The following is a 24,869-nucleotide window of genomic DNA, read 5'->3' as shown; positions in this document are numbered from 1 at the left end:
ATAAGCATAAATTATTGCGTCATTTCAACATACTCTCTTGTTTTTCAGATGCAAGACTCTGCCTGTTCGGGCTTTTATAAGCAGGTTGAATATGTCCTGGTCTCACGATAAGGCGTTTGTGAGTTATTTCTATTGATGCCACGGGAATTCATGTATACCCAGGTCTCTTATCTTATTCAATCATCCGAGGTGGGAAAAGCCTCGATCTATCCCTGCGGGTTCCCGATTTCACAGCCACACACATCTCCCCTATCTGGAACTGACCAATACCAATGCCCAACATCATGAGCTGGTCCTCTGCCCACCTAAGATGAGAGCGAGGACGCCGCCCGATCCGGCCGCTTTGTCCGTGGTCCTCCGCTCAGGAGACGCAGGACGGGTGACCGCCCCATCTGGAGCCTTTGTCTCCGTTCCTCCTGGCCGCCGGCCGAACGGCAATGGCCGACCGGACCAGATAAGACTGCTCGGACAATGCGCCGACAACGCACGGTCATGGCGAGCCGGCCGACCGCCCGCTGTATTGTGAAGCCGGCGCGGATAAGTGACATCAGCAGGATGCCACAATATACTGCCGGGGTGTGCAGGAGCGCGTGACCGGGGGTCGCCAGCGATGCGACGCGTTTTGCCGCCTTCAGCGGCTGGCGCGTCTACGCTGTAGCGGCTGGCGTCCCTCACCAGTCAGCCGTCCCCACCAGTCATCAGCCCCCACAAGTCAGCCGTCCCCACCAATCAGCAGTCCCCACAAGTCAGTAGTTCCCACCAATCAGCAGTCCCCACAAGTCAGCCGTCCCCACCAGTCAGTAGTCCACCATCAGCAGTCCCCACGAGTCAGTAGTTCCCACCAATCAGCAGTCCCCACAAGTCAACCGTCCCCACCAGTCAGCAGCCCCCACCAGTCAGCAGCAACCGCCAGTCAGCAGCGCCCACTAGTAAGCAGCCCCCACCAGTCAGCAGCCCCATCATGTCAGCAGCCCATTAGTCAGCCGAACTTATCAGTAAACTGGGAACTGTTCACACCTTGGCACGAGCTAGCGCCAGCAAATTTTACAAGCCCGTGGAAAAACTGCTATTAATGCTGGGGAACATCAAATAACAGAGCAGGTGCGTTGTATATAGAGGAGTCGGACGTGGTGAGCCGGCCATAGCCTACGCCCTCTCCTCCGACTGACTTAATCCTGTTCCTCAGCTGTATGTCCAACTTCAAATTTTGTATTACTTCCGTCTTCAGTTGTGTAAGACAATATCTTGGGTGTACATCAATGAGGAATAAAATTTTGGCAAGCAACAGCATGACACATGAAACAAAACATGCATGTATATGTATGTAACTGCATATGCATCTATACATACGCGCATGTGTATATGTATGCATACATGCATACACACACACACACACACACACACACATATATATATATATATATATATATATATATATATATATATATATATATGTAAGGGCAAATGTACTTTTAATCAGTTTCTCGCGAGTTTACTCGTCCAGTCAAATCCCCCGTCATGTAAGGTGGACGGAAAAGTTTTGCAGAACATCGTCAGGTCATACGCGCACCGACTGACGAAAACATTCAAATACGACTCACCATCTATTAAAAGAGCAGGACGAATAGCAGCCTTATAATAAAAAGCAGTCTGACCGTAGGCCAAAGCCAACTAAAGCGCAGCAACGTAGTGTACGAATTTAAATGCCCCTACGGAGACTGCCTGCTCCGCAATTGTATTGGAATGACCACGAAATCTCCAGCACGACACATGACAATGCGCCTGCAGGGGGGGGGGGGGGGAGCGCCAGACCAACATAAGCATAAAACCCACAAAAGGCCTCTGCGCTCTGACGTAACTGAAAACTCACGAATTCTTAACTCATGTCCAAACAAATGCAGCTTGCAAGTTCTCGAAGCCATCCCCATCAGAAAAATAATGCATAATTTAAACAACCAGCTTAGGTCATGCATCAATTTGGACCTGTTCAGTCACCAAATGACAGTAGGGTGGTGCGATGCCTTCAACTTGTCATGGTGTTAAAGTGGCTAGAAAAGTGACATGCGGGTGTTTGTACGTGTTGTGCAGTTTGACCTGATATTCAGACGCAAAGTTTGTTAACTGATTGTTAACCTTTGATTATGTCTCGTAGAGCATGCCTCGTATTTTGCCATATTCGAATACTTTTCGTCCGACTGTCTTACATTGCTTTGAGAGCGGGGAACGAATGTCCTTGAAACGTTAGCTATCTGAAACTAATAGGAATGATCATGGGCGAACTGATTTAAGATTTACCGGAAAGAAAAGAGGATTCAATTCGAACGATCGAGCAAACGCGCAAGAAGCTGATTATATGTACATTTCCCTTGCATATCACAAAACTTGTATTAACGACAACATGCTGCCTAAGTGCACACGAATCTTAAGAATGAATGATTTTGGGGGATCAGAGCTCACCCAAAGCAGTGCTTATTGTGTGAGGTCTGACTCCCATCGTCCGATCGCGGAATTCTAGTTCAAGAGCAGAATATTATGGCAAAATTTGAGCATGCCACAATGCTTAGCATGGCCTGTTCTGTCCTCTAGCGTCACATGAACCTCAGTACGCTCGCTGCTACCTGCCGCAGGTCATGCCTGTCAAGCGTAAATACCGAGCGCCAGAGGCGACTCGAACCCACGCCGCCACAGATGAGTGGAGCGGAAGGCATACGCTCTGACCAGTCGAGCTGTTGAGATGAACAAAACATATGGCAAAGCCAATGAAAGATAGTTGACATTTGAAGAAAGCTTATCGCAAGATAATTTTAACGCTACCACCGCCGCCCAAGTTTACCTGTCATCCTCCGATTGGGCTACAGAGTCTGGGTCTGGGAATGAAGCCATGTCTTGGTTTGGCTCCCCCCAATCCGGCGGTGGAGCTGAAGATGTCGTCGGAGGCGGTGATGACATCACAAGTGAGGCCACCAGGATGAAGACAGTCGTCAGATAGAGCTGCATTATCCCATCCAGGTGTCCGCAGCCTTGAAGTATTCTGAAAGTAGGTAAAGCGCTGAGTCAAGTCAACTTACTGGGTTCACATTGTGTTCACTGTTTACATCAAACAATGTCGTCGCGGCGACTGTGCCGTTTATATAGCAGCCTTTGCCAGGCCAAGACTTGCAGAGCGTTGAATCGCAGAGATATTAAGGAGATCCACGTCGCTTTTTCACTTTACAATAAACCTTAAAAGGTGCGTTGATTCACCTTATTTAACGGGGCTGCCCAGTCAGGACATGTAGCGGCCTACTTCCTTGCTGGAGGTAGCTGTTCCATATCTGTGGCGATGATAGGTAAGCCCACCTGCGCGGACTGCATTCAGTCATTGGAGCTGACAATGTGAGTGTCGAAATTTGGAAATATAAAATGAAATGAAGGAAAAAAATGGCCACAAAGCGTGGAAATTTTTTAAAAATACCGAAGTTTTTTGGTTACACCTTACCGCTTGCGGTCATTCACTGACTTCTGCTGCGCTGACTGAGCGTCATTTCCCACATATTCATGCAAGATCATTCAAGAGCATGTTCACTAAGACTTAGTCCGGCCGGGAATGAACTTCGATCGTCCATCGACGTTCCTGATTGTCAGTCAATGGATGTATCACGAAACACTCAGTCAAACGTCAGGATTTCCCAGAGGCATTCGCTCCAATTCGGCTGCGTGTGAGGCCAGCATTGGTGCTCCAGGCTGCCCCATGACACCCACTGTCGGTCGGCGATGTGTTTGCCACCGGCGCCGGCACCACTGCGTCTTATTTGCCTCTTCCCGCCGTCCTCCCATCAATTCATCACATATGCCAACACCATCGTGATGCATTCATCGGCAAAAGCGGCGGGCACGAAGGTGCATCACCGCCCCGGCCCGCTGGTGGACGTGAGGCCAGACTGATGGTCTGCGAGAGCACATCCCTCTGCTGTGGCCGGTGGGCGGCTGCCGCCTCCGCGCTGGCCGCGCCCCGCCCGCAGCCGGCGGCTGATGCCACCCCAGGTTATCAGCGACAGTGCCGAGGCGGCGGCGGCAGCCGGAGGGTCTAACTCTTCTGATGATCAAACCGAAGTTTCTTAACATTTGAAGCCACCAGCTTGGGGGACTCTGCTTTTCTGAGACGTTGGATGGTCATCTGTTGCCAAATTGGGAGCAGGCTTGCGGAGATGGCTGCGCCCGAACAATCTAATCAATTACGATGCCAGATCAGCGCGTGGGCCCTCTTAATTGGTGGGCACTATCACGTCACCAAGGCGCTTTCTGTCACGTCAGCACGGTACGCTCTGTCACCCTTATCCGGATGTGCTCTGTCACCCTGACCCGGATGCGCTCTGTCACGCTGACCCGGGCGTGCTCTCTAACCCTGACCCGGGTGCGCCCTGTCACCCTGACCCGGATGTGCTCTGTCACCCTGACTCGGGTGCGCCCTGTTACCCTGACTCGGGTGCGCCCTGTTACCCTGACCCGGATGTGCTCTGTCACCCTGACCTCGGGTGTGCTCTGTCCTGACGGCGTGGGTGGCCTCAGTAGCCGGCCACGTGACGCGACGTCGGCCCAGGCAGCGGCCAGCATTGTCCGCGGCGGTGGGTCCGCCCTTTGTTGGACGGCACTCAATGGCAGGCCCTGATTATGTGCCCACATTGGCAGCGGCCGCAGCGGCGCAACCGTCCCGACAGCCGGCTCCCTCCCACCTGGTGGCTGGCGTGCACACCGCCGCGCCGGCGCCCGCTCGACGCGGCACCAGCGGAAGGGCGGCACACGTCTGGAGGCTACGCGTCGAGTGATGGAGGCTAAGGGTCAAGTACGCAGAGTTGTGGACTATCGATGGAGGGAAATTTTGGATCAGACGTCTTGAACTCATAGATTAGATGTCTTAGCTCCTGGAACAGACATCTGGAGCTGACGAGTCACCTGCTGGTAATCTACGGTCGAGGTACCTGATACACCAGGGACGGAGCATGAAAGGATTGCAAACTGAGTACCTGGTACGCACGGGTGAGGTGAGACGGACGAAAATACATGCATGATATCAGGGACTCGTAGGCTACATATGTGCAATTCAAAGTACAGGTCGTGACTCAGCAGCCTGGGATTCATGACTCAGCTGTGTGAGATTCATGGTTCAGGTGTTTTGGATTTATGGCTTAGGTACAAAGGGCTTGTGGCTCAGATATTTGCGTGCTCGTGACTACCGAGACAGTATTAAATAACAACAACGCTTGATTTTTACAACGGTATTTGCACTACCAAATTTTGAATATCAAAATATCTTGTACGGGGTAACATAGGGGCGTAGCTCCATATGTTGGAGGAGTTGTGTGTTTGACACAGTTACCACGCTTACCAACCGATGTTGACACAACTAATACAAATTAATAAATGACAGTTGTGTTTTTCGATGTCAGCAAGAGCGGCTTTCATCAACTGGTTGTCGGCATAATGAGTCCCGTGTCCTTAAGCTGAGCTATTGACTTTCAATATATTGCGAGGCATTGATTAAGCGGCGTCATGAGCAAACATAGATTATATTGATAATGCTCCAATGTACGCATGCGTGCTGCCAACATGACAACTGTGTGCTGGATAACGCCGTTTAACCAGCATGCTCTGGTGCATGGAAGGTCGACAATTCGGAACGAGGAATTTGAACTCATAATTCTGATATGGATATACTGTGGCACTATTTTAGAAGTGAGAATTTATCGGCCTGTCCGGAGATAACAAGTGGGATAGAAATGCGAGTTCCCTAAACGGATATTTAATGGAGCGCGCACGGTTCGCACAAGATAATGCTTCGCTTTATTATGATAAAAGAAGACATAAGCTACAGTTTTGCTGCGAACGTAATCAGGGCGTCTATGTGGGTGGTAACAGAAGAAGGCTAAGTGTCTAGTGGAGAAAATTGTTGCACAACATGTAAATGCAAAGGCACTGTAAATGAATGATAACACATGCATCGGTTTTCCAAAGGAGGAGCAACGGAGGCAGGTGACTGCCTCGCGGCCCAATTATACGGCCCTCAGCTCAAGGCTCGCTGCTAGATGCCACTTAATTCCCTTCTGTTGTTCCCGAAATCGCCTTTGGCGAATAAATTTTAGATGCTACATGATGCACAGGAGTGAGAGATGAAATGCACCAGAGAGTTTTGGCCCTCCGTGCTCCAGATTAAATAACTCATCTTTCATCATCCATGTGGTGCATCTATACCAAAAAAAACTTAATCCTCCAGATTTGCTCACATCATCCGCTCACAACACTGTAGTGCTGAAATATATCTAAGCTATGCTCCTGTTTATACCAGTTCGCGAAACCAGAACGCGCATTTAACACCACCATGTGTATATATATATATATATATATATATATATATATATATATATATATATATATATATGCATACTGTTTGTGCACATGTTTTCCGAATCGCGATCATTTGAATCTGGATACCACGAAGTATTTCATCGGCATGCTACTTGTGTAAATTTGCAACCTCCATACTCATGTTTCATTGTCTATTCGCCGTAAGCATCAGCTACCCCTGTAAACGCAAGGAATTGAGAGAAAAAAAATGCTGGAAACATCACGTCTGCAGGATTGCAGAATTTCACCTGGGTTCCCTTTCAATACTGGGAACTTAAACCATTTCTCTGTAAGTCATACACCCAAAGGCTTGACTCAGAACGCAAAACTTTTCGTAAAAGCCCCAAAATTGTAAAACCTGCCCCAACTTATTTCGAGAAAATCCGCTAAAAATGGATTAGGACAGGGTCCATTCCATCCCTGACATGAACAGGGTTACGTTTTGTTTGTTTGACGCATGCAGACTGCAAGGAGCGGACGCAGGGTTAGTGACAAACATGAATCTTGGTATTGGCTTTCCACATAAGCAAAGCTTAGGACTATGTGAAGCGACACATTTCGCACATGCCAATTAACAGTGATCATAATAAAATATGTGAAATTAACGTTTACCGTGTGCACAAATACGAAATGCAATTGCCAAAGCGTCGTAGGTCAATCAAACACGAGATCTTTGCAGCGTACAGCACATGTGCCGTCCTGCAACCTCGCAGTGTGCAACGGCTGCTGAGCCTGGGTGCCCTAATGATCAGTGTCTGGCAAAAGCAAAATTACATGAGCACCATTTCCAGGCAACGTAACTGGCTTGACACACAAAGCCTCATAAAATATCACAAAATATGCATGGCGCATTAAGTGATGATAACACGTGGATCAGAGCAGATCGGCAACACCAGCGACAACGCCGCTCAGCGTCGGCACGAGGTACCGAGGTGCCAGTCAGCTCGTCCTGTAGAGAAAACATTTGGAGATCGGCAAACATGTGCGGCATGACAGTATGTACATAAAATGTGTGTGGGTGCACTAGTGAATGTTCGGAATGCGCAGAACTACCCTGCGCGATAGGACTTGTCTTTCACCTATATAATGATGTACGACAATGGAAAGCAGTGCAAATATGCGTTCGTCATGAAATAAAATCTAACCCGCATCTCATTTTGTTCCATGGGAAGCATACCACGCCTAATAAGCTCGTATGAAGCCCGACCATACCGCGCAGGTGGTGAGACGCAGTCACCCCTGCGACCTGCCCGCGCTGCACCAGACTGAAATGCGCCGCCGTGGTGACCTCCTCCGTCAGCGCGGGCCGGCCCGGCCGCCGGCGTGGTGACCTCCTCCGTCAGCGCGGCCGGCCCGGCCGCCGGCGTGGTGACCTCCTCCGTCAGCGCGGGCCGGCCCGGCCGCCGGCGTGGTGACCTCCTCCGTCAGCGCGGCCGGCCCGGCCGCCGGCGTGGTGACCTCCTCCGTCAGCGCGGGCCGGCCCGGCCGCCGGCGCCGGAACTTTATTGTCCCCGCGGCCGCTCCTTGGCCGACGGCGGCGCGGCGACGATGGCGGCGTCACTGTATTTTCTGTGTGATATTACCGTCAGCGGCCGGGCCGGCGCAGTGATATTGTTCCGCTGCCGATCCGTTATTGGATCGATCGGGGCTTGACCCACCTCTCTTTCCCCGCGCCCCACCTCGTCGCCTCGTCCACTCGTTCTCGGCGGGCTGGCTTCCGGTCCACACGAGCGATTCTATCCCTTGCCTGTCCACGGACAAGCCGCGCCCCCGCACCGTCTTCGCCCCGCCACCTTCCCCATCGAGAAATTAATTCTCCCTTGCTTTCGAATTTCTGCTCTCCACCAGCCACACAGCGATGCTGATCGTCTTAAAAACGAGTGGGCCAAATTCAGTTTTTGAATGTGACTTTTTTACACGTACTAGCGTGTTTTGAATTTTACGTAGATCTTCACCAAAAGGTGATTGACATCAGGCTATAATGCCCCCACCTCGTTTTTAATCCCATGCCACCTTTAAGTATCCCTCGTTAGCCGATTACCAAGTCGCTTTTCTCTTCTTAACACCGAGTCACTCTTCCCTATCTACAGCGAATCATTTCTCCTCTGCCCACTATCCATTCCCTCCTTTGTAAAGCATCAGGCATTTTTCCTGCTCGCAGGTATCAATCCTTTGCCCACCATCAAGCCTCTCCTCTCTGTGCACCATCAAGCATTTATTCTCAGTCGGAGTGCTCTCAGGAGTAACAAAGGATGAAAGAAAGTGACAGCAGTAAATATCAAATCTTTAACGCCAGCAGTATCATATTGATGACCCACTTTGGGACCTCGGTGCAAAAAAAGGAATATGAGGGGACCCACTCCTTTCTGGCGAGCGCCTTTGCCTGATGTGGGTGTTCCGGAAAACTAGAAAGTTGAAATTTTAGACATCAGCCAGTCAGCATATGATTGAAATACAAGGCAATGCGAATATATCATTGTTGTCGACATACATTTCAAGCTCATACCTGTAACAACCCTACGTGGCATTCCAATGATGGCATGGCCACAATCTTCCACCTAACCTTCGAAGTGACGCCCCAATAAATCTGGCAGCTGGAACAGCTGGTGAGCCGCGACAGCCGCTGGACCTGAGTGAGGTTCACCGCCGCCCAGTCTCCCGCTGGCTCAGTGGAGCCGTCCGGTCGCAGCAGCTCCGTCTCTCGCACGACAGACTGTCCGCACCGCGCGGCTTGTCGGGCTGCCCAGACTGCCCAGACTGTTCAGACTGTTCAGACCCTCCTCCGTCCGATCGTCCCGGCATGCTTAACAGCGCCTCACTTGAGCCAGATTGTGACGGCGAGCCCGCAGCGGCGGTGCTGATTGCTATATTCTGGTCCGCCCCGCAGCTGTCCGAGTACCACTCCATTCGCTACGATGGGTGTTCCTGCGAGTTCGAGAGAAGAGGAGAGAGAGGAGGATGAGAGGAGAGAGAGGAGAGGAAAGCAGAGCCATCCATTTCCGTTTGATGGTTGCGAACACGCCGAGCCATACCTGAACCGTCAGTGACACGATTCAAGTCTAAAGGCAGCCCTCTGTTCAACGACTGCAGGAGGTGCAGTGAACGCAAGCGCTCAGCAACAACAGCCGCAGTGGTGCGCGCTCGGTCTGCCCCTGCAGCACGGTCTGCTACGCGACCTGCTTTGTATGAGGCTGCTATATTAAGGCGAAACCAGGGCACAGCACTGCTTCCTTCTTAGCGAAAAACTGCCGCCAGCATGGTCAGGTTCTACTCCAAGGCCTGGGCAGCAAATGTTGTTCGCAGAGGAAGCTAGGTCACAAATATATGCGTCAAATGAATGTAAATGTGTCATGTGACTGCCGTCATCCCAGCACCATTTGGGCCTGGACATGAATTGTTTGGTGGCTTCAATATAACATTTTGCCTATAACGGTAATTTTAAACTAAATAACAACTAGATTGTAGAGCACAAAGGTTTACATAACTGTGGCTGTTTTAGAACTAAAGTACTATATTTCCTGTATTCTTTCCTTGGTTAAGCAGTCTCATTGCCTTACTTCATGAACTTAAATGCGTTTATGTTCGGTTTGTTTCGTGTATGGTTTGTGCCCAGCATGACGTCATCTACACTGATAGCAAACCTGATCACAGCACTGCTGTACTAGAACTACCATTTATAAGGATCTTCAAAAACAGAACGAAATTGACGAATAGAAACATAACGTCACCGTGATTGGTGGGTGACGTCTGATGTAGTCTGATTGCTTAGTGGAGTTGCGCATCTCCTCTTCAAATTTTGCTAATCGAGTATATAAACACACATGGGAAGGCGATTGGATACAATGAGGAAGTTTTGGGCTCTTTTTTCATATGATTAGCCTGTAATCTGAAAAATCGATCTTTAATATGCTAGAGGGTGCCGACTAAGACAAGACGTCGAGAATTCAGCGTGACATTGTATGAGAATATCCAACGCTTTAAGACAGTTTTGCCTTGCCTGGTCGACAGCAACCAGGTAAGGTAAAAACGAATGTTCAAAAATAAGGCGCGTGACACGACACACTTCAAATATGTGTCAATATCGGCAATAGAAAGTAACCAAAATGATCAATCCTTCGAGCTCCCATGTGCCGTTTCTATCACTAGCGATGGGTCTCTCTGGGTCGACGTCGCTCTTAACGATACTCGTCGGCCATCTGTTCTTCGTGCGTCGCAAATGCGCATGGCCCTCATCGCTAGCAGGTGCCTATTGTCTATTGGCAACAGTCACAATTGTTCCCGGAAAACTCGGTGTTTTTGGAACAATGGCGAAGCTGCCGTTACCACAATACCTTTACCGATAAGACACTATCCGCATCTGTCATGTAGGGACATTCGGATTGTGCCAGGCAGGCATTATATCATAGTCGCATGGCGCTGGCTTGAAGAAGATACATCCAGTATAGAGTACTGCTTGTCACGAAACACATGAAGACGATGGCGCATTAGACGTGTTTTTGTCGCGTATGTGCCTGCGGTGCATGCTCGGAAATAAATGAAGACGCTTACAGAGGGAAATTTCAAGCCACGGCTAGCAATTAAGTTTCATTTCACTCAACGGCTTGACGGTTCGATGATTTTCCACCATCGCCAGCCTCACGTGTGAGTTAGTCTTTAAAGTCCAGACGCTGTTTGCGTGCAGTTGTCCCACCACCAGACTGTTCGTGCCGCCGGGGCGCCGCGGGGTCGCGACCTTGGCAGCCTCACCTGACCACGTGACGTGACTGCTGCTGTGTGCCGCGGCTAGGACGCGTGACAGGGCCGGGTCAGCGATCCGGAACAGTACCCCAGCCAGACCGGCCCGCCGGCCACGTGAGGTCCAAGTCGATGCTGGCACGTATGTACTATGCATCAGGAGGCCGTTACTTTCCCCGACTGTCACTTACAGGACTTCACTGGAACAGCGGGCTTGTAATCCGATGGTGAGGGAGAGAGGAGAGAGAGAGAGAGAGAGAGAGAGAGAGAGAGAGAGAGAGAGAGAGAGAGAGAGAGAGAGAGAGAGAGAGAGAGAGAGAGAGAGAGAGAGACGCTTTCTTGACTCTGTTTTGTATCACTTTGGGATATAATTAGGTGCTTCGGTTTCGTTTCAGAGAAATCTATGAGTTAGAACGCATCAGAACTCAGCCATCAACTCAGGTGCGATCTATGTTATTATCTCTTGCCCTGGTTCACACTGGCAGTGTATCTGGCGAAATTCGCACCACTCGCACAAGCAAGTATAGTGGAGTTACAGCGAGAGTAAAAAAGGCATGAATAAATTAGGGAAAGACGGCCCCGTCTTACCAGTGGGAGAAACACAATGATGACTGTGGCAGTTAATGGCTTGAGGCGAATGGATGCCCGTGTTGTTGAAAGTCAGGAGAACCTGGCAGTGTCATATAAAAATTATTGCTAAAGCACAGCAGCTATGCAAAGATACAGAAGACAGAAGCACGTGTGGAAGATGAGGAGTTGGCGTGCGGCCTCGGCCGTCACGTGAGCCAAACGACGCTGAAAGGTGAATGATCAAGTCTGCGATCTCCCACTACACGACGAGTAGATCCAAGGTGATCCGGGAACATACCTGCTTGCTAAGACTGAAAACGAGGGTGCACTAGAAATAACACTGATCTAATCATGTGGCCTACGCCCTGCCTTCTACACGCCCAACCGTTCCGCGTCGAAACGCAAAGTCCACTCGATCCTAACCAATACGCACCACCATCGTCTTTTGTTGCCCGGTGAATAGGGTGGGCTATCATCAGTCGTGGCAGTCGGAAATAAACAATTACAGATATGGAAGGGTATTGAGGAGTCGGGGACGTTACATTTATCATAGGGCAGCGTCACAGGCATCGCCGGTGGCAGGAAATTGACGTTAATTATCGACGCCGCTATCAGCGTCGCGGGCCGACACTGCGTGGAGCGCCGCCACTCTGCATCGCTACGGTTCGATACCCGGCCCGCGGCCAACCTCAGTTACCAGACCAACTCCTTCTGTCCGCAGCCGCCGACGCCAGGTCGTCTCCAGGTGTCCGTTCTGTCTAATGTGAGCCAGACGGATATTCGCAGCTCTGAATGAGCTTTAACCCTCGCCCTGATCCGCCGTTTTTCATAACAAGAACTGATAAGGAGTCAATGCCACCCTCGCCCCTGCTGTTTCCAAACCAAGGAAGATAGTACTTGGGGAAAACATCAGTGGGTTGATCTCAAGAAGATCTCGCGATTGCTAGTAAGTGGAATGTTTCTAGGTCAACAGTTGATCTTATTATGCCAGATAAAATGCCATATTTTCTGGAAAATCGAACTATTTCAGCTTTGCATGCCCACATATATGAGACCAACCCTTATAGCGACTCCAAACGTAATCATGCGTAATCCTCGTTCAATTATTAGCACAATTGTGCATATGTTGAGCCGTTTTGACCATATGTTCATGATGGATGGCTTCGTTAATATGGCAATGTAAATATAGCAATGCTGATATAACAATGTCGGCCCACCGCGTACAATTCGCAGCATTGTTGGTTACCGCCCGCCGCCCGCTCAGGCTGCTGATCGCCGTGCAGCGGTTATCGAAAACCATCACTGCTTCGCAACCAGGAAGGCTAGGGACACGCTGCTGGTGTCGCAATGCTTACGCAATGGATACGCCGTAGGCTACTGGAAATTTGGGCGCAATCGCGAAACATGCCAGAGGTATCTTTAAAAAACCTGAGGGGGAGAGCTGGATTAGCCCCGCCGAATAATCCGGGTTAGGTTGCCATGATTTGCGGCTGGAAAAGGAAGCCTGGTTTAAAATGCGCAGGTTGTGAATTTTTATTTTCAGGTATATTCTGCCTGCTATAGGTTTTTGGAGGAATTAAACTGTCTCCCCTGTCAGCCAATTAGCTTTGATAATACCAAAAACAATAATGGTTTCGAAAATTTTATATAATTTATGCCACTGAAAAGTGGGTGTGACAGACCTCCTTTGCCTCATATACACAATGCTTCTATAGAATATTGATGTATCTTCCACGTAGCCACCTGTACACAAAAATCTTACCTATCTTTAAAAAATAACAGTAAAGTAGATTATAAAGCATACATATTTTTCACATCGCAGTCAGCAAGTGAGGGGCTAAATGTATCCCTTCTGTTTCACAAAGGTGGCATGTTTATAAAAAGCACATACCAACTGCCAGACCGTCATATGTGATTGCTATGGATATCCTTATTGACTTTTAAGACAAACATGACATAAATGTTGGTTTATTCATATATGTATATAAATGTGTATAACTGTATGTAAATAAATGTCATATATATATATATATATATATATATATATATATATATATATATATATATAACACAACTGCAACGCATTATTTTTCACAGCCCAGCATTTAAAGCTTGGAGAGTCGGTTACCGCAAGAAAGCTACCACTGCATTTGGATAGGAGCAAACCATGACCCGGTTCGCCGTCTTTTGTGCTCTGCGACACACGTTTCTGCTAAGGCTAAATAGTGTCTTCCCTTTTCACGACTGCAGGAAGGGCGGACACCACGGAGAATGGAACCCCATGCCTCTGGTTTCCCAGACACGCAGTTTAACCACTGCAATATCGACATCCAACAATAGAGTTTGTAGCCTGTGAACTGTGGCTGAGCGTACGTGCACTCGATTCGGTGACACGGAGAAACGGTTATTGAAGAAGCAGCAGAATCACACTGGAAGCGAGCTGTGATTCCAAGTTATTGAAGCTATCAGTAATGGAAGTTTTGCAGGAAATTAAGGCTGGTAAAGTTGACATGATACAAACGTCTGTGCCATATGCGACATGCTTTCGACGATATTTCTTACAGGCACTGACATTGTTGCTGTATTGACTCCACCAAACCCCACGACAAGGAAATCTGACCAAGTTGTCTGACGTTGACGTTAATGCCTTCTCGCTCCGGGCATTCTTGATCTTTTAAATCGCTGACTCATTGACTTAAACTTTGCGTATATGTGTATCTCTGTCCTGCGCGGTGTTTTTTCTTGTAGACCCGAAGCAGAACAACGGACACGTGAATGCGCCTTCAATAAAACAAATGTGGATGCAAATTTTACAACAAAACATGCTACCTTTTCTTTTTCGTAAATCCCAGATAAATAAAAAGTACGGCAGTATAGTTGCTGTCGCCAAGACCGGCTGTGAAATACTGATTGTGGGTATCGCTGCACTCCAAACGAATGTAATTCGAGCTGGGAAAAAATCAGCTGGCGCGGCGCGGCCTGGTCTGGCCTGGACGGGCCGTCACGATTTCTGAACGCATTTTTGCAAGCTCTTGCCCCAAGTTCGCGCCAAATAAGGAAGGCATTGTTTGAAGCATATGCAGGAAAAATATTCAGTTGTGCACATACAAGTCGTTTAATTCAGCGGGAATTTCCTGGAACATCAAAATGTCGACACCATTTCAGCCCCTCCATTCAGTTGAATGCAGTGTTTCAAATTTGACGAATTTGACGCAAGCACCAGATATGATGCAAAAGGCTCACTTGTAAACATTGGTGGGCCTTAAAGTACACACCACTGTTCCAGATTTCAAAATCCCACTATCTATCAAACCTGCTTGTCATACCCCGTCGCTTGAGTTTGTCATCGAACTATTTTATGTCAAAGTCGCTGCCAGACTGGCTGCGACAGAATTCCCACAGTAGCGGACGGGCTGGCTCACTTGCAGTGGTTCCACTTGCCGCAAGGTAGCTTGCCTATTTATTGTATGAAATAAACCGACCAATAAACCAATAAACCGATGAAATATATGCACACTTTGCACCCTTTTTGTGGTGTTCTGGCATATTTTTCCGTGATAGCATGTGTTTTACTTCCATTTGCATTCTTGGTTACGGCGCTATTCTTGAGTTATTCGACAGTAGCCTCATGCCCATAATGACCAGAAGAACTGCTCACGTTCCTATGGTGTGCATCACAAAACACGGCTCGCGATTAAGGCTTGTAATTTACCGCCTTATGCTGGTTCACAACCAACCGTCTGTTGATGCATTGGTTCGTGTTGATATACTGTGGGCACGAATAAATCAATGGCGATACTTTACTGACTTTGAACACAATGTCTCAAGTGAGGAATCGGAATTTGTGTGACCTTTATATGACTTCATACATTTCTGAATGATTTTAAATTTGTTGGTGCAAAAAAGTATCGGTATGTTCGCGCGCACCTAGTTAATACCTGCCAAAGGCTGGTTCAATACCGGTGACCCTGAACGCAGCGACACGGACGCACTCGGATGGGGACCAAAACGGACAATAGTGTTGGCAAAAGTTTAGGTCTTTGTGTACAGACTGTCACGTATCCTTGTGCGCAGATAAGTACGCTTGTTTTGGGCGTCTCTGGGATCGGTGTCACATCTCAGCAAGTGGAGCAAGTGGAGACGTAAAACCAAACGCACTATGTTTGACGAACGTACCGGCTACGACAGATCTTGAAGATGTCCGAGCCACATGTGTGTCAGTAATACATCAGAAATCTTCCAATGTGACCTTTTCCAAAGTTAATGTCGACAACAGGACACCACGGCTTTGTCCGGGTGACAGTAAGCCATGCAAACTCCGCGAATAAACAATTGACGAATGGACAACTTATCAATTACCTCTGTTCATCGTGACCAATTTTCACTCGAAATACTTACGTCTTTTGCTTTGCTTCGGTCGCAAGTTCCCCAGCTGTAAATAATGGCAAATCCATCGCTTTCGTCGACCTTATTCTCCTACTTGACCAGACTCCGACCAGCCTATCAATTCTCGAGCCATGTGTAGCTGAATTAGCGCACGAATGTATGTCAGAATAACTCTGCCTGTTAAGCGTCTATGACAGCGGACTTCCCGATGCATTGATCAAACTCACTGGCTGCTTGAGTTGTTTGGCGTCATTGGCCCAAGTTCCGGCGTGTTACATGTTGCAGACGTGTAACTGTCACGTCTGGCATTAGCTCGCTCGTCCTGCGCAGCCGATGGTGTCGTACTGATGTAAAAGTGCTGGTGATAGCGATTTTGAACTGCCTATAGGTTTGTCATGGCTCTTTTTGGATGATAAAACTGTCACTGGTTCAAACTCAAAGTGTTGTTTTCCCATTTCTCCAAGTTGCTTTATCCCTGCAACTAGATCTGACGTTGATAGATAAAGCAAGGCATCGAAGCATAAGCAAGTGACATGCATGATATCCATATTACAGAAGTCCTGAAACATATCCCAAGGTTTTCATATGAACTTAATGGAGAGCACTACGCCTCCAGAAAATCCCTTTTTCGAGAGAAGGTTCCTCTTTTCGGCTGCCACCCTGCTAGCTCGCCGGCTACTGTTCAGCCCAGCAGTGCAGTACTATGAGCTGTTGGGCGGTGCGACAGCTGCTCGGTGCTGTCAGCAGCCAATGCCCCCCTCCCTTACCACCCAATCAGCCGAGCGCTGGGATGTCAACCAGATGCGCATGCAGGCTGTGCAGGTCGGTACGTCTCCAGACCTCTGAGGCAAGTAAGGGTGAGACAAGTCCGCGTCTGTGGCCGCCAGCCACAAAACAGGCAGCTGATGTAGCGGCTCGCCCTCCCGGGCTCTGCGCTTCAGCGGCGAGAGCACCGCCGCCGCCCTCTGGGGTCGGCACCGCTGGAGCCGGCCACCTTCACCAATATCAACCGGCGCAGCGGCGTCCTCGTGGTCTCGGTCCGCATCGACGGCGAACTCGATGAGCCATCGATCGGTCCACACACCTCTGCGTCGCTTCCGGCATCTGGTGAGACTGGGCGAGCTCGCAGCCTCGCGGACCCCGAGCCAAGCTCAGGTCGCCCGCCCGCGGTCATGGAGCCGCCGGCAGCTCCGTCGGGCCGTCGGATTGCATATTCATTGCCTCGGCCCTCATCGTCGCCGGGTATTTCATGCATCGTCACCTGGAGAGGCTCTCCGCAGACGGGCGCAGGTGTGGCAAAATGGCGAGCTGGCCGCGTCCCGGTCGTTAATGGCCCAAGAGGGACCGACGGAAGCGGGCGGCGTGTGGCCCGACGCCGGCAACAGGCTCCGCGCGGCCGCCGTCGCACGGGCTGCCGCCCCGTCACAGTGGATGCATGGAGTGTTTATGACGGGGTGCCATGCAGTACGCTGTTGTTGGCCGCAGTCGCAACATGGGTGCCTGGGTCAACGCCACGCCGTGAGATGGTGACAGTGAGCATTGAGCAGCGTATAGCGCTTGCCTGGTAGCGAACACAACACAAAGGGAGCGTGGTAGTGTATTTTCGGCCGCAGGAGACTGGTGAACAGCAGCATGTAATGTAGCGTCTAAAGGACGGAAAATCAAGGTGGCAGAATTTGTAGCAGACAAACGTATGTAACCCTGCGAGCATGTGCTGGGCCAAGGTGTGGTACAAGGAAGGTACGGGGGTGTGAAGGTCTTTGGCTGTGCCGTGAAAATCATGATAAAATCCAATGGATAACTACCCATCAACAGTGTGCTCTCCCTGCTTCGGCATAGCTTCACCCCGCCTGTTCAGGCACTCGTTGTGGGGGGTCGGTGCCAAATGCAGCCATGACGGCAGTCGAAGCCCTCTCCTACAGTTACAGTGCACCTGTTTGCTAAACGAGAACGTGCTGCTTTTAACCATGTCTGAGATCCGTGAACAGTTGTCATTGGGGCTTTTCGACGCACTCAGCTGCTAAGGCTACATGACGTCGCGTGCCTCTCAACCTAGCAGAAAGGATGAGTGCCACGAGGTGTCTTTGAGCTCCCAGACGCGCACCTGAGTCAGGAAAGGAAATAAGAAGAGGGAGAGCATGCCTCATTCTAATTTGTGGTCATGTCCAATCCGTTTAGCCATGGAGCACAAGCCTTCTTAGGGTGGCGAAATGAGGTGTAGGTTAGCAAGCGTGCCATCACAGTCACATGTGGAGTCACACAGTCCCATACACACATGTGGTGCGCCAAATAAGCAAAAGTTATTGGTGCCATATTACTCACGTCCTGCATTATAGACAAACTGAAGGACGCTGCGTTGCCACGCAATGGATGCATCGGGGCACTAGGTGTTAACACAAATAGCTGTCATTGTACAGGATGTGACAACTGATTAGCAGGTTGCTGAAACTTTGAAGGTCCACGTGTAGGTACGTTGTACGTTGTTCGAAGTTTTAAAATGTCAGGTAATGTCAGATGTCATCACGATATTTTGGCCATCAGTGAATTACAATCGCTCCCATGTTGCAGTGTATGGGAGATCTGGACTACAATAATTGGAGCATGATTGATAATTTCCGTTGCATCTGATAGTTATGAAAAATGATCCCCAACGTGTCATGCGCCAGATTAAGTATTGTAGCACTGACACATTGATGACGGCTGTTGTAAAGTCGTCGTCAGTGGACATTATTAACTGAACAATTAACAGCATTGCCTTGTCCAATCTTCCCTATCAATGGCAATTAATTTCATGACGTAAAACCGGACTGGCGCGAATTCATAATACTATTATTTTTGGCCAGCCGAATCGCCGGCTTGGCCGGCTTGGATTTAGAAGCCTGGAAAAAGTTCATTGGTCCGAGATTCGATTCCAGGCCATCTAAAACGGATTTGATTCGATGTTAAAAATTGAATCCAAAAAGAGCTTCACCATCAGGGATCTCTACTCTCCGCGCATTCAAAGCAGAAATGTCTGCGATAGCTCTGGCAACAATCTGAGCCGGGCTGGCTCGCGGCCAAATCTGGCAGTGCCAAAAGATGCGCTGAACTCCCAGTGCGGGCAAATGAACACGGCCGCAGGAACGAGCCTGAACAGCGATCGTGAGGGGAATGGTAGCTAGCCAATGAATGGCTCTTCGAGTTGACCCCAGACTGCTTGCCTTCTTGAACGAACCACATAGTGCGTTTCAGGAACGTGCTCAACCAGGAATTGAGTCGTGCAAAGCAATTATAGGCAGCCTTTACCACTATGAAACGGTCCATGCAACACACCACAGTCGTCACAAATGAGGAAGCTAAAGTCTGATAACCAGCATATTACGTCAATCGCCCGTTTTTTGCCGTGCCTAAACCGATCACTGACAAACCGCGATGCGTTCGGTGATGAACCATGTACTCCTGATCATAAATTCGGCTCTCACAACTCCGCGAAGAGCTTACATTCTTTCCAACATCTTAACAACAACGTCTTCGAAATGTGTGTTCATAATCCTGTGAGCGCAATTTCACTGCCATGCGGTTATACTTAGACTCGGACACGGCGAGACGCTGCGATTCCAGTTGGACACAGTGGGCTGCTGGAGCGTGCACAGGCGCTGACTGAGAACTCGTATGAGATGTTCCCGGCGCTCTCCTTGTGGGCCGAGCTGATCTGAAGTCGGCTCCACAGCTGGTCACATCTCAGCCCACATCACATCTCAGTTACAGCTGGTCACATCTCAGCCCGCCTGCGGCCTGTGTCAGGTCATAGGCGGCGCGAAGCGAAGCAGAGCTGGGCTCGTGGTAATCATTTCTGAACTGATCAAGTACGGTGCTGCATTCCACACGCTATACGGCAATATTGATACTGTCAAGGCTTATACCGACAGAAAAACGTGGCACTAGAAAATGTAACCAGGCAAGCTTTATTTGATTATGCAAAAATCAGGCGTAAATTCAGACATCTCCTTTTCAGATCACTAGCAGTTAATTTCTATGACGACGGAATTTAGGTAAGCTTGCTTCCCATCACATGTGCTAAAAGAAAATAGGGCGATAACAGACACTCACAGTGTTGATCGTGCAGTGGCGTAACAAAGGGTATGTTTTTGGCGCCAAGCCTTCCCCTCCCTCCCTCCCCCCCCCCCCCCTCTTCCTGGAGGTGGTGGAAGTCCTCTAGGACTAAAGAGCTCAGTACTTTTTGACAGTTTAAACCGATTCAATGGCTTTTTAAGAATAAAGAGTGGGTGCCAAGGCATCAAAATAGAATTATGGGTCTAAACATGTCCCCCAAATGAAAAAACGGGTCCTACGGCGATGAACAGGGGGACTTGCGAAAATGCAAATCGTGACCCGTGACCCCGTTTGGCCACCTCCTGGGCTAAATCCTGGCTAAGCCATTGCGTTTGTAAGTGCACCGAAATTCGTCACAGGCAGCCATGACACTTTTATAATTATGCGTATAACTGAAGTGCTTATCAGTTGTCTCAAAAATGACCCACCAATTTATTTGACTCTATATTAACTTTCGTACATCCAGCACAATTTCAGTGCACCTTAACTCCTTCATGGCACATTTCGTTGTTAATCGCAACGTGCAGGTATCAGTGGTTTGCATATGACACGCTATTAAACAGATTCTGGAACATTCGGGTTTGTAGCACAGTCATTTAATGGCACGCTGGGTACCAGCGGAAGCCGTCCCAAGTGCAATATTAATAGCACTGTCCTTGAAGTAAAGCAAATATGAGGGTTCACAGCACTGTCTGGCAAGCTTCCACTTGACGTCCGGCTTTCTAGTCAGTCAAAGTCTAGGCCAGCTCGATCGATGACATATTCATGACGCTTCTCTCGTCCTTCGTTACGTAATTCACATGTGCGTGCTCAGTGCACGAGTTTTCAGCGTTCTCACGCAAAGTCCTGCGGAGATCGGGCTCAGTTCCTCCGGTGCTGCTTTTTTCGATTCGCGTAGGGCTTTGCGTTTGTTTTTGGAAAAGAACTGCTGTAAGAAGCCCCAAGGTAACAATTCGGCTGATTCAGGTTGGAGAAACGTGATCAACACTCCACATTGGAGAAACAACCGAGCTTCTTCTGTTGGAAGTGTTTAGCCACTCTCTGTTATGTTTACGGCCGTTTTGGGGCGGTGCGCTATTTGGCTGAAACCAACTCCTGATTCTGCTGATACTATTTCTCCTTCCAAAAGTGGCTAAGGCATTGTTCGCCATTGGAAAAGTCGACTTCACTACACATGACTATGGAAAGCCACCTGCTGCAGTCATGTCACAAATCGGCTGCCTGGACCAACCTACCGGATCAACAGCTGTGAAAAGACACGCTCAAGAAACACTATGTCCTTCTCGTGTCACAAAACATTCAGCCCGTAAATAAACAGCAAAATTAGTTCAAATGCGACTGGGAAACCAAAGAAACGGGGCTTGATTTCACATGGTTCACGCCCTTTCTGCCAGGGTCACAGACAGGTGACGCCATATAACCTCAGTAGCTGAGTGCGTCGTAAATCCCGATGACGGTTCGTAAAACATATGCCTCATGTGGCGTGCACTCAATATGAATGCATGCACACCATAATTTACATTCATTTAACTCATTCAACAAAGAGCCATGTCGGCCTTGCTTGGAATGGTCTGCCATACACCGTGATTATGACTCAAAATAATGAGTAGTTCTCTCCGCGAATCAAGTTCAAGTTCCATACGGACGTAATCATAGGACATACAAGAAGAACACATGACAAGTGTGCAAACATTTGTTTACGCTTTAAAAGAAATATTGTTTAATTCGAAGAATGATCAGAATGTGGCACCTTAAAGTACATACAATTATAATCTGGAACAAGATTTTAAATGATGATGGATATGGTAGCCTTTATTATATCTCCGCATACTGGTCAAATTTTGTCGGTAAAGAATTCATTACGCCAAATTCACTGCATTTTAAGATTCCAGAAACACACGAATGCTGAACGAGTGTCTGCATGATTCATCCTTATACTTACTCTTGTCGATTCATGGTTTCATCTGATCAAAGTCATCTGAACCATATGTACGCGTTAACACAACATAGATGTCTAGAGACTTTTCTAAGGCATTTTAATCGCTGAAAGATTCTTATGTCCGAGAACTACTGACCCCGTTGCCAACGACCCACACTCTTTGGCGACAATGCTTTGGCTGACGGGCTTCACGGCTGTCCAGAGCTGGACGTGAAGATGACAGTAACTGGATTGACGCACCCCTCCCACACATGGCAACCCCGTGACCACTCTTCGGGACGGGCGGGCAAACCTTGTCCCCGCTCCCCGAGCCAATCGAGCCCCACCACCACTCCCCCCGGCCCGACGAACCCACCGCTTCCCACGAGTACGGATCCCGACCGCCGGCTGCGATCGCCGCGCCGCGCGCCAGTCGGGGGCGATGAAATCAGACCGGCTGGCAAATATAATGACCTTTCGATAACCCCAGGTAGGAGGCCAGGAGCCACTCTTGGAATAGTGACCTAAGATTTTAATTAATATCTGATGCCACGTAGTTCGCTCCGTGCATATTATTCGTTCGTCCGGGGAGCCGTGACGGGATGCGTCAGATGGGAGGAGCTGTGACGGGGTACGTCAGATGGGAGGAGCCGTGACGGGATACGTCAGCTGGGAGGAGCTGTGACGGGGTGTGTCAGCTGGGAGGAGCCGTGACGGGATACGTCAGCTGGGTGGAGTTGTGACGTGGTACGTCCGTTGGGAGGAGCTGTGGCAGTGTATGTCCGTTGGGAGGAGCTGTGACGGAGTACGTCAGTCGGCAGGAGCTGTGGCAGGGTACGCTCGTCGGGAGGACCTGCGACGGAGTACGTTCGTCGGGAGGACGTCGGGAGGACGAGGACGTACACGTCTGTGACATGTGGCCGCGGGGTTCTTCGTCCCGATTACCGTCCTCTTCACGTCTGATTCAGGACGCCCGTAAGGGCCGTAGGCCAAAGTTATACCCGAATTGCTGCTAAATTATGCAGCTTGTGGGTGTGGCAATATGACGGAAGCGTGTAGTTTTCGGACATTTGCATCTTTGAGGGATTGAAGCGTTTTGGAGTACTCCCTGAACGTCTTAGTTGTGTTAGCGCGCAAAAACGGTTTAGATGACCTTGATCATATTTGATCAATTATGCTCTCGGATTATCTATGCTTATCTTTGCATTATTGGGGCGTGTTCAAAGAAGTTCCCTTACGCTATTTTTAAACCTTGTTTTGCTAAGACTGCCAGTGCTCATCAGCCTTTCGCCTGCAAAAATATCTTCAACTTTGGGTTTTAAGCTGCAGAGAGATTATCTCAACCGCTGCTCAACATCCAAAAGCCAATGTAATCCAAGTTTTTAGTAAGAAAACGGTAGCCAGAACAGCTTTTAAAACAGAAATCGACCTGGAGTTGGACGTGTCACAAACTGTCCATCAAACAGCTGCAACACGACACAATTTCCAAAGTTGTGCCGCTCTGTTCGGCTGGAGCAGAACGCGTTCAAGGTGATCATCAGGAGAGCTCGTATCAAATGACTCTGTGTTGCACGATCCTTAGATTGAGTAACGTGCATCTGCAGCTAAACTATTTTTGAGCTGACAAGCGGTGATGTCGGGGATAATTCGCGCATGAATCTTAAGTTCAAGCCAAGCCGGGTGCTCCGGCCGGCCGCTGCAGCCCTCGAGCAGACAACTCTCGTCACCTGTGCCATGCCGCTGCTGGTGGCCGCTCGGCCCCAGCAGCGGTGGGTCGTGGGCGAAGGCCGGGTCAGCGGCGGCTCACCTGAGAGGGCGCACTGCCGGCCACTCGCCTCTGGAATCAGAGCCACACCGACTGCCGGCCGGTGTCGGCGGCGCAACGGCCGCCGCCGACGACGCGCAAGCGCCACGGAGTCCGCCGGCCGGGGTCCGGCCGGCCCACCGCCGGCGCGTGGGACCCATCTGCGCTCGTCGCCACCGCGCAAAGCTATGCCGTCATCCCGCTGACGCACTGTGTCCGAGCGGGCCTCGCAGCCACCGCACCTGGTCCGTCCGGCTTCGTGGGACCCAGATGGACTTGCGCCGTTTGGGATTTCAAGGAGGCCATCTTTCGTGTAGAGTCCAGATCCAAATCCAGATGTAGCGAGGAGCACGGCTGTCGCGGAGCCTGTGCAACGCGCAGGTGCGTGCCCACCGCTGGTGCGGGCCGCTCCGGTGCGTGCCTCCTACCCGAGTGGCAGCACGGCGCGACGGCAGCGAACTGCGGTCCCGGCGTCGGTACACCCATGCCCGCGAGCCACGCCCGATGCGTGATTAGTGCTAGGAGGGGTCTGGTGGCGTGCGGACGCCCGCTTTGGAGGGGGGGGGGGGGCGGCGCGCGAGGGCAGCAGAGGCAGACTGCAGACCAGGCAGACAAGGCGCGGCCGTGACGCTCAGGTGCGGTAGTGTTCTGACCAGATGCAGATAGGCTATGTGGAAAGGTGAACAGACACAGAACACTGAAAATGTGACAGGTCTAGGTTCCGATGTCATATCAAACAAGTAACAAACAAGAGGGGCTGATGCGTGGATGCTAGCGTTGCGGAGGTGCTGACCCGATATTAGATAACGTAACGAAAATTGGAAACATGATGAGACCATGATAACAACGATGGCGTTTCAGTTTGAAGGCGCAACATCGGAGCTGAATCAAGTCAGCGTGGAAAGCTGAAATCCTTAATCTGTACTCGCTTTGAGGAAATCGGACTTATGCCACAGTGATCTCGCCAGGCTCGGTTCACATGAA

At 49.8% G+C, this 24,869-nt stretch overlaps 1 protein-coding gene across 1 annotated transcript in view; it reads right to left on the bottom strand.

The window, feature by feature from the left end:
* LOC119108423 (glycine receptor subunit alpha-4) overlaps positions 1 to 23,944 on the bottom strand; it is a gene marked incomplete in the record, with an annotated part of 70,564 nt that extends 46,620 nt beyond the window's left edge. Inside the window, 2 exon segments of the mRNA XM_037231993.1 lie at positions 2,834 to 3,031; positions 23,889 to 23,944. Of these exon segments, the coding sequence (XP_037087888.1) occupies positions 2,834 to 2,997 (164 nt within the window).
* Between the last annotated feature and the right edge of the window lie 925 nt (positions 23,945 to 24,869).

Source organism: Pollicipes pollicipes, unplaced genomic scaffold (genome assembly GCF_011947565.3).
Source record: "Pollicipes pollicipes isolate AB1234 unplaced genomic scaffold, Ppol_2.1 Scaffold_6686;HRSCAF=7923_pilon_pilon_pilon, whole genome shotgun sequence".
In the NCBI taxonomy this organism is placed as follows: Eukaryota; Metazoa; Arthropoda; class Thecostraca; order Pollicipedomorpha; family Pollicipedidae; genus Pollicipes; species Pollicipes pollicipes.
The sequence above is the reverse complement of the archived record's forward strand: the minus strand, read 5'-3'. Positions and strand labels throughout refer to the sequence as shown.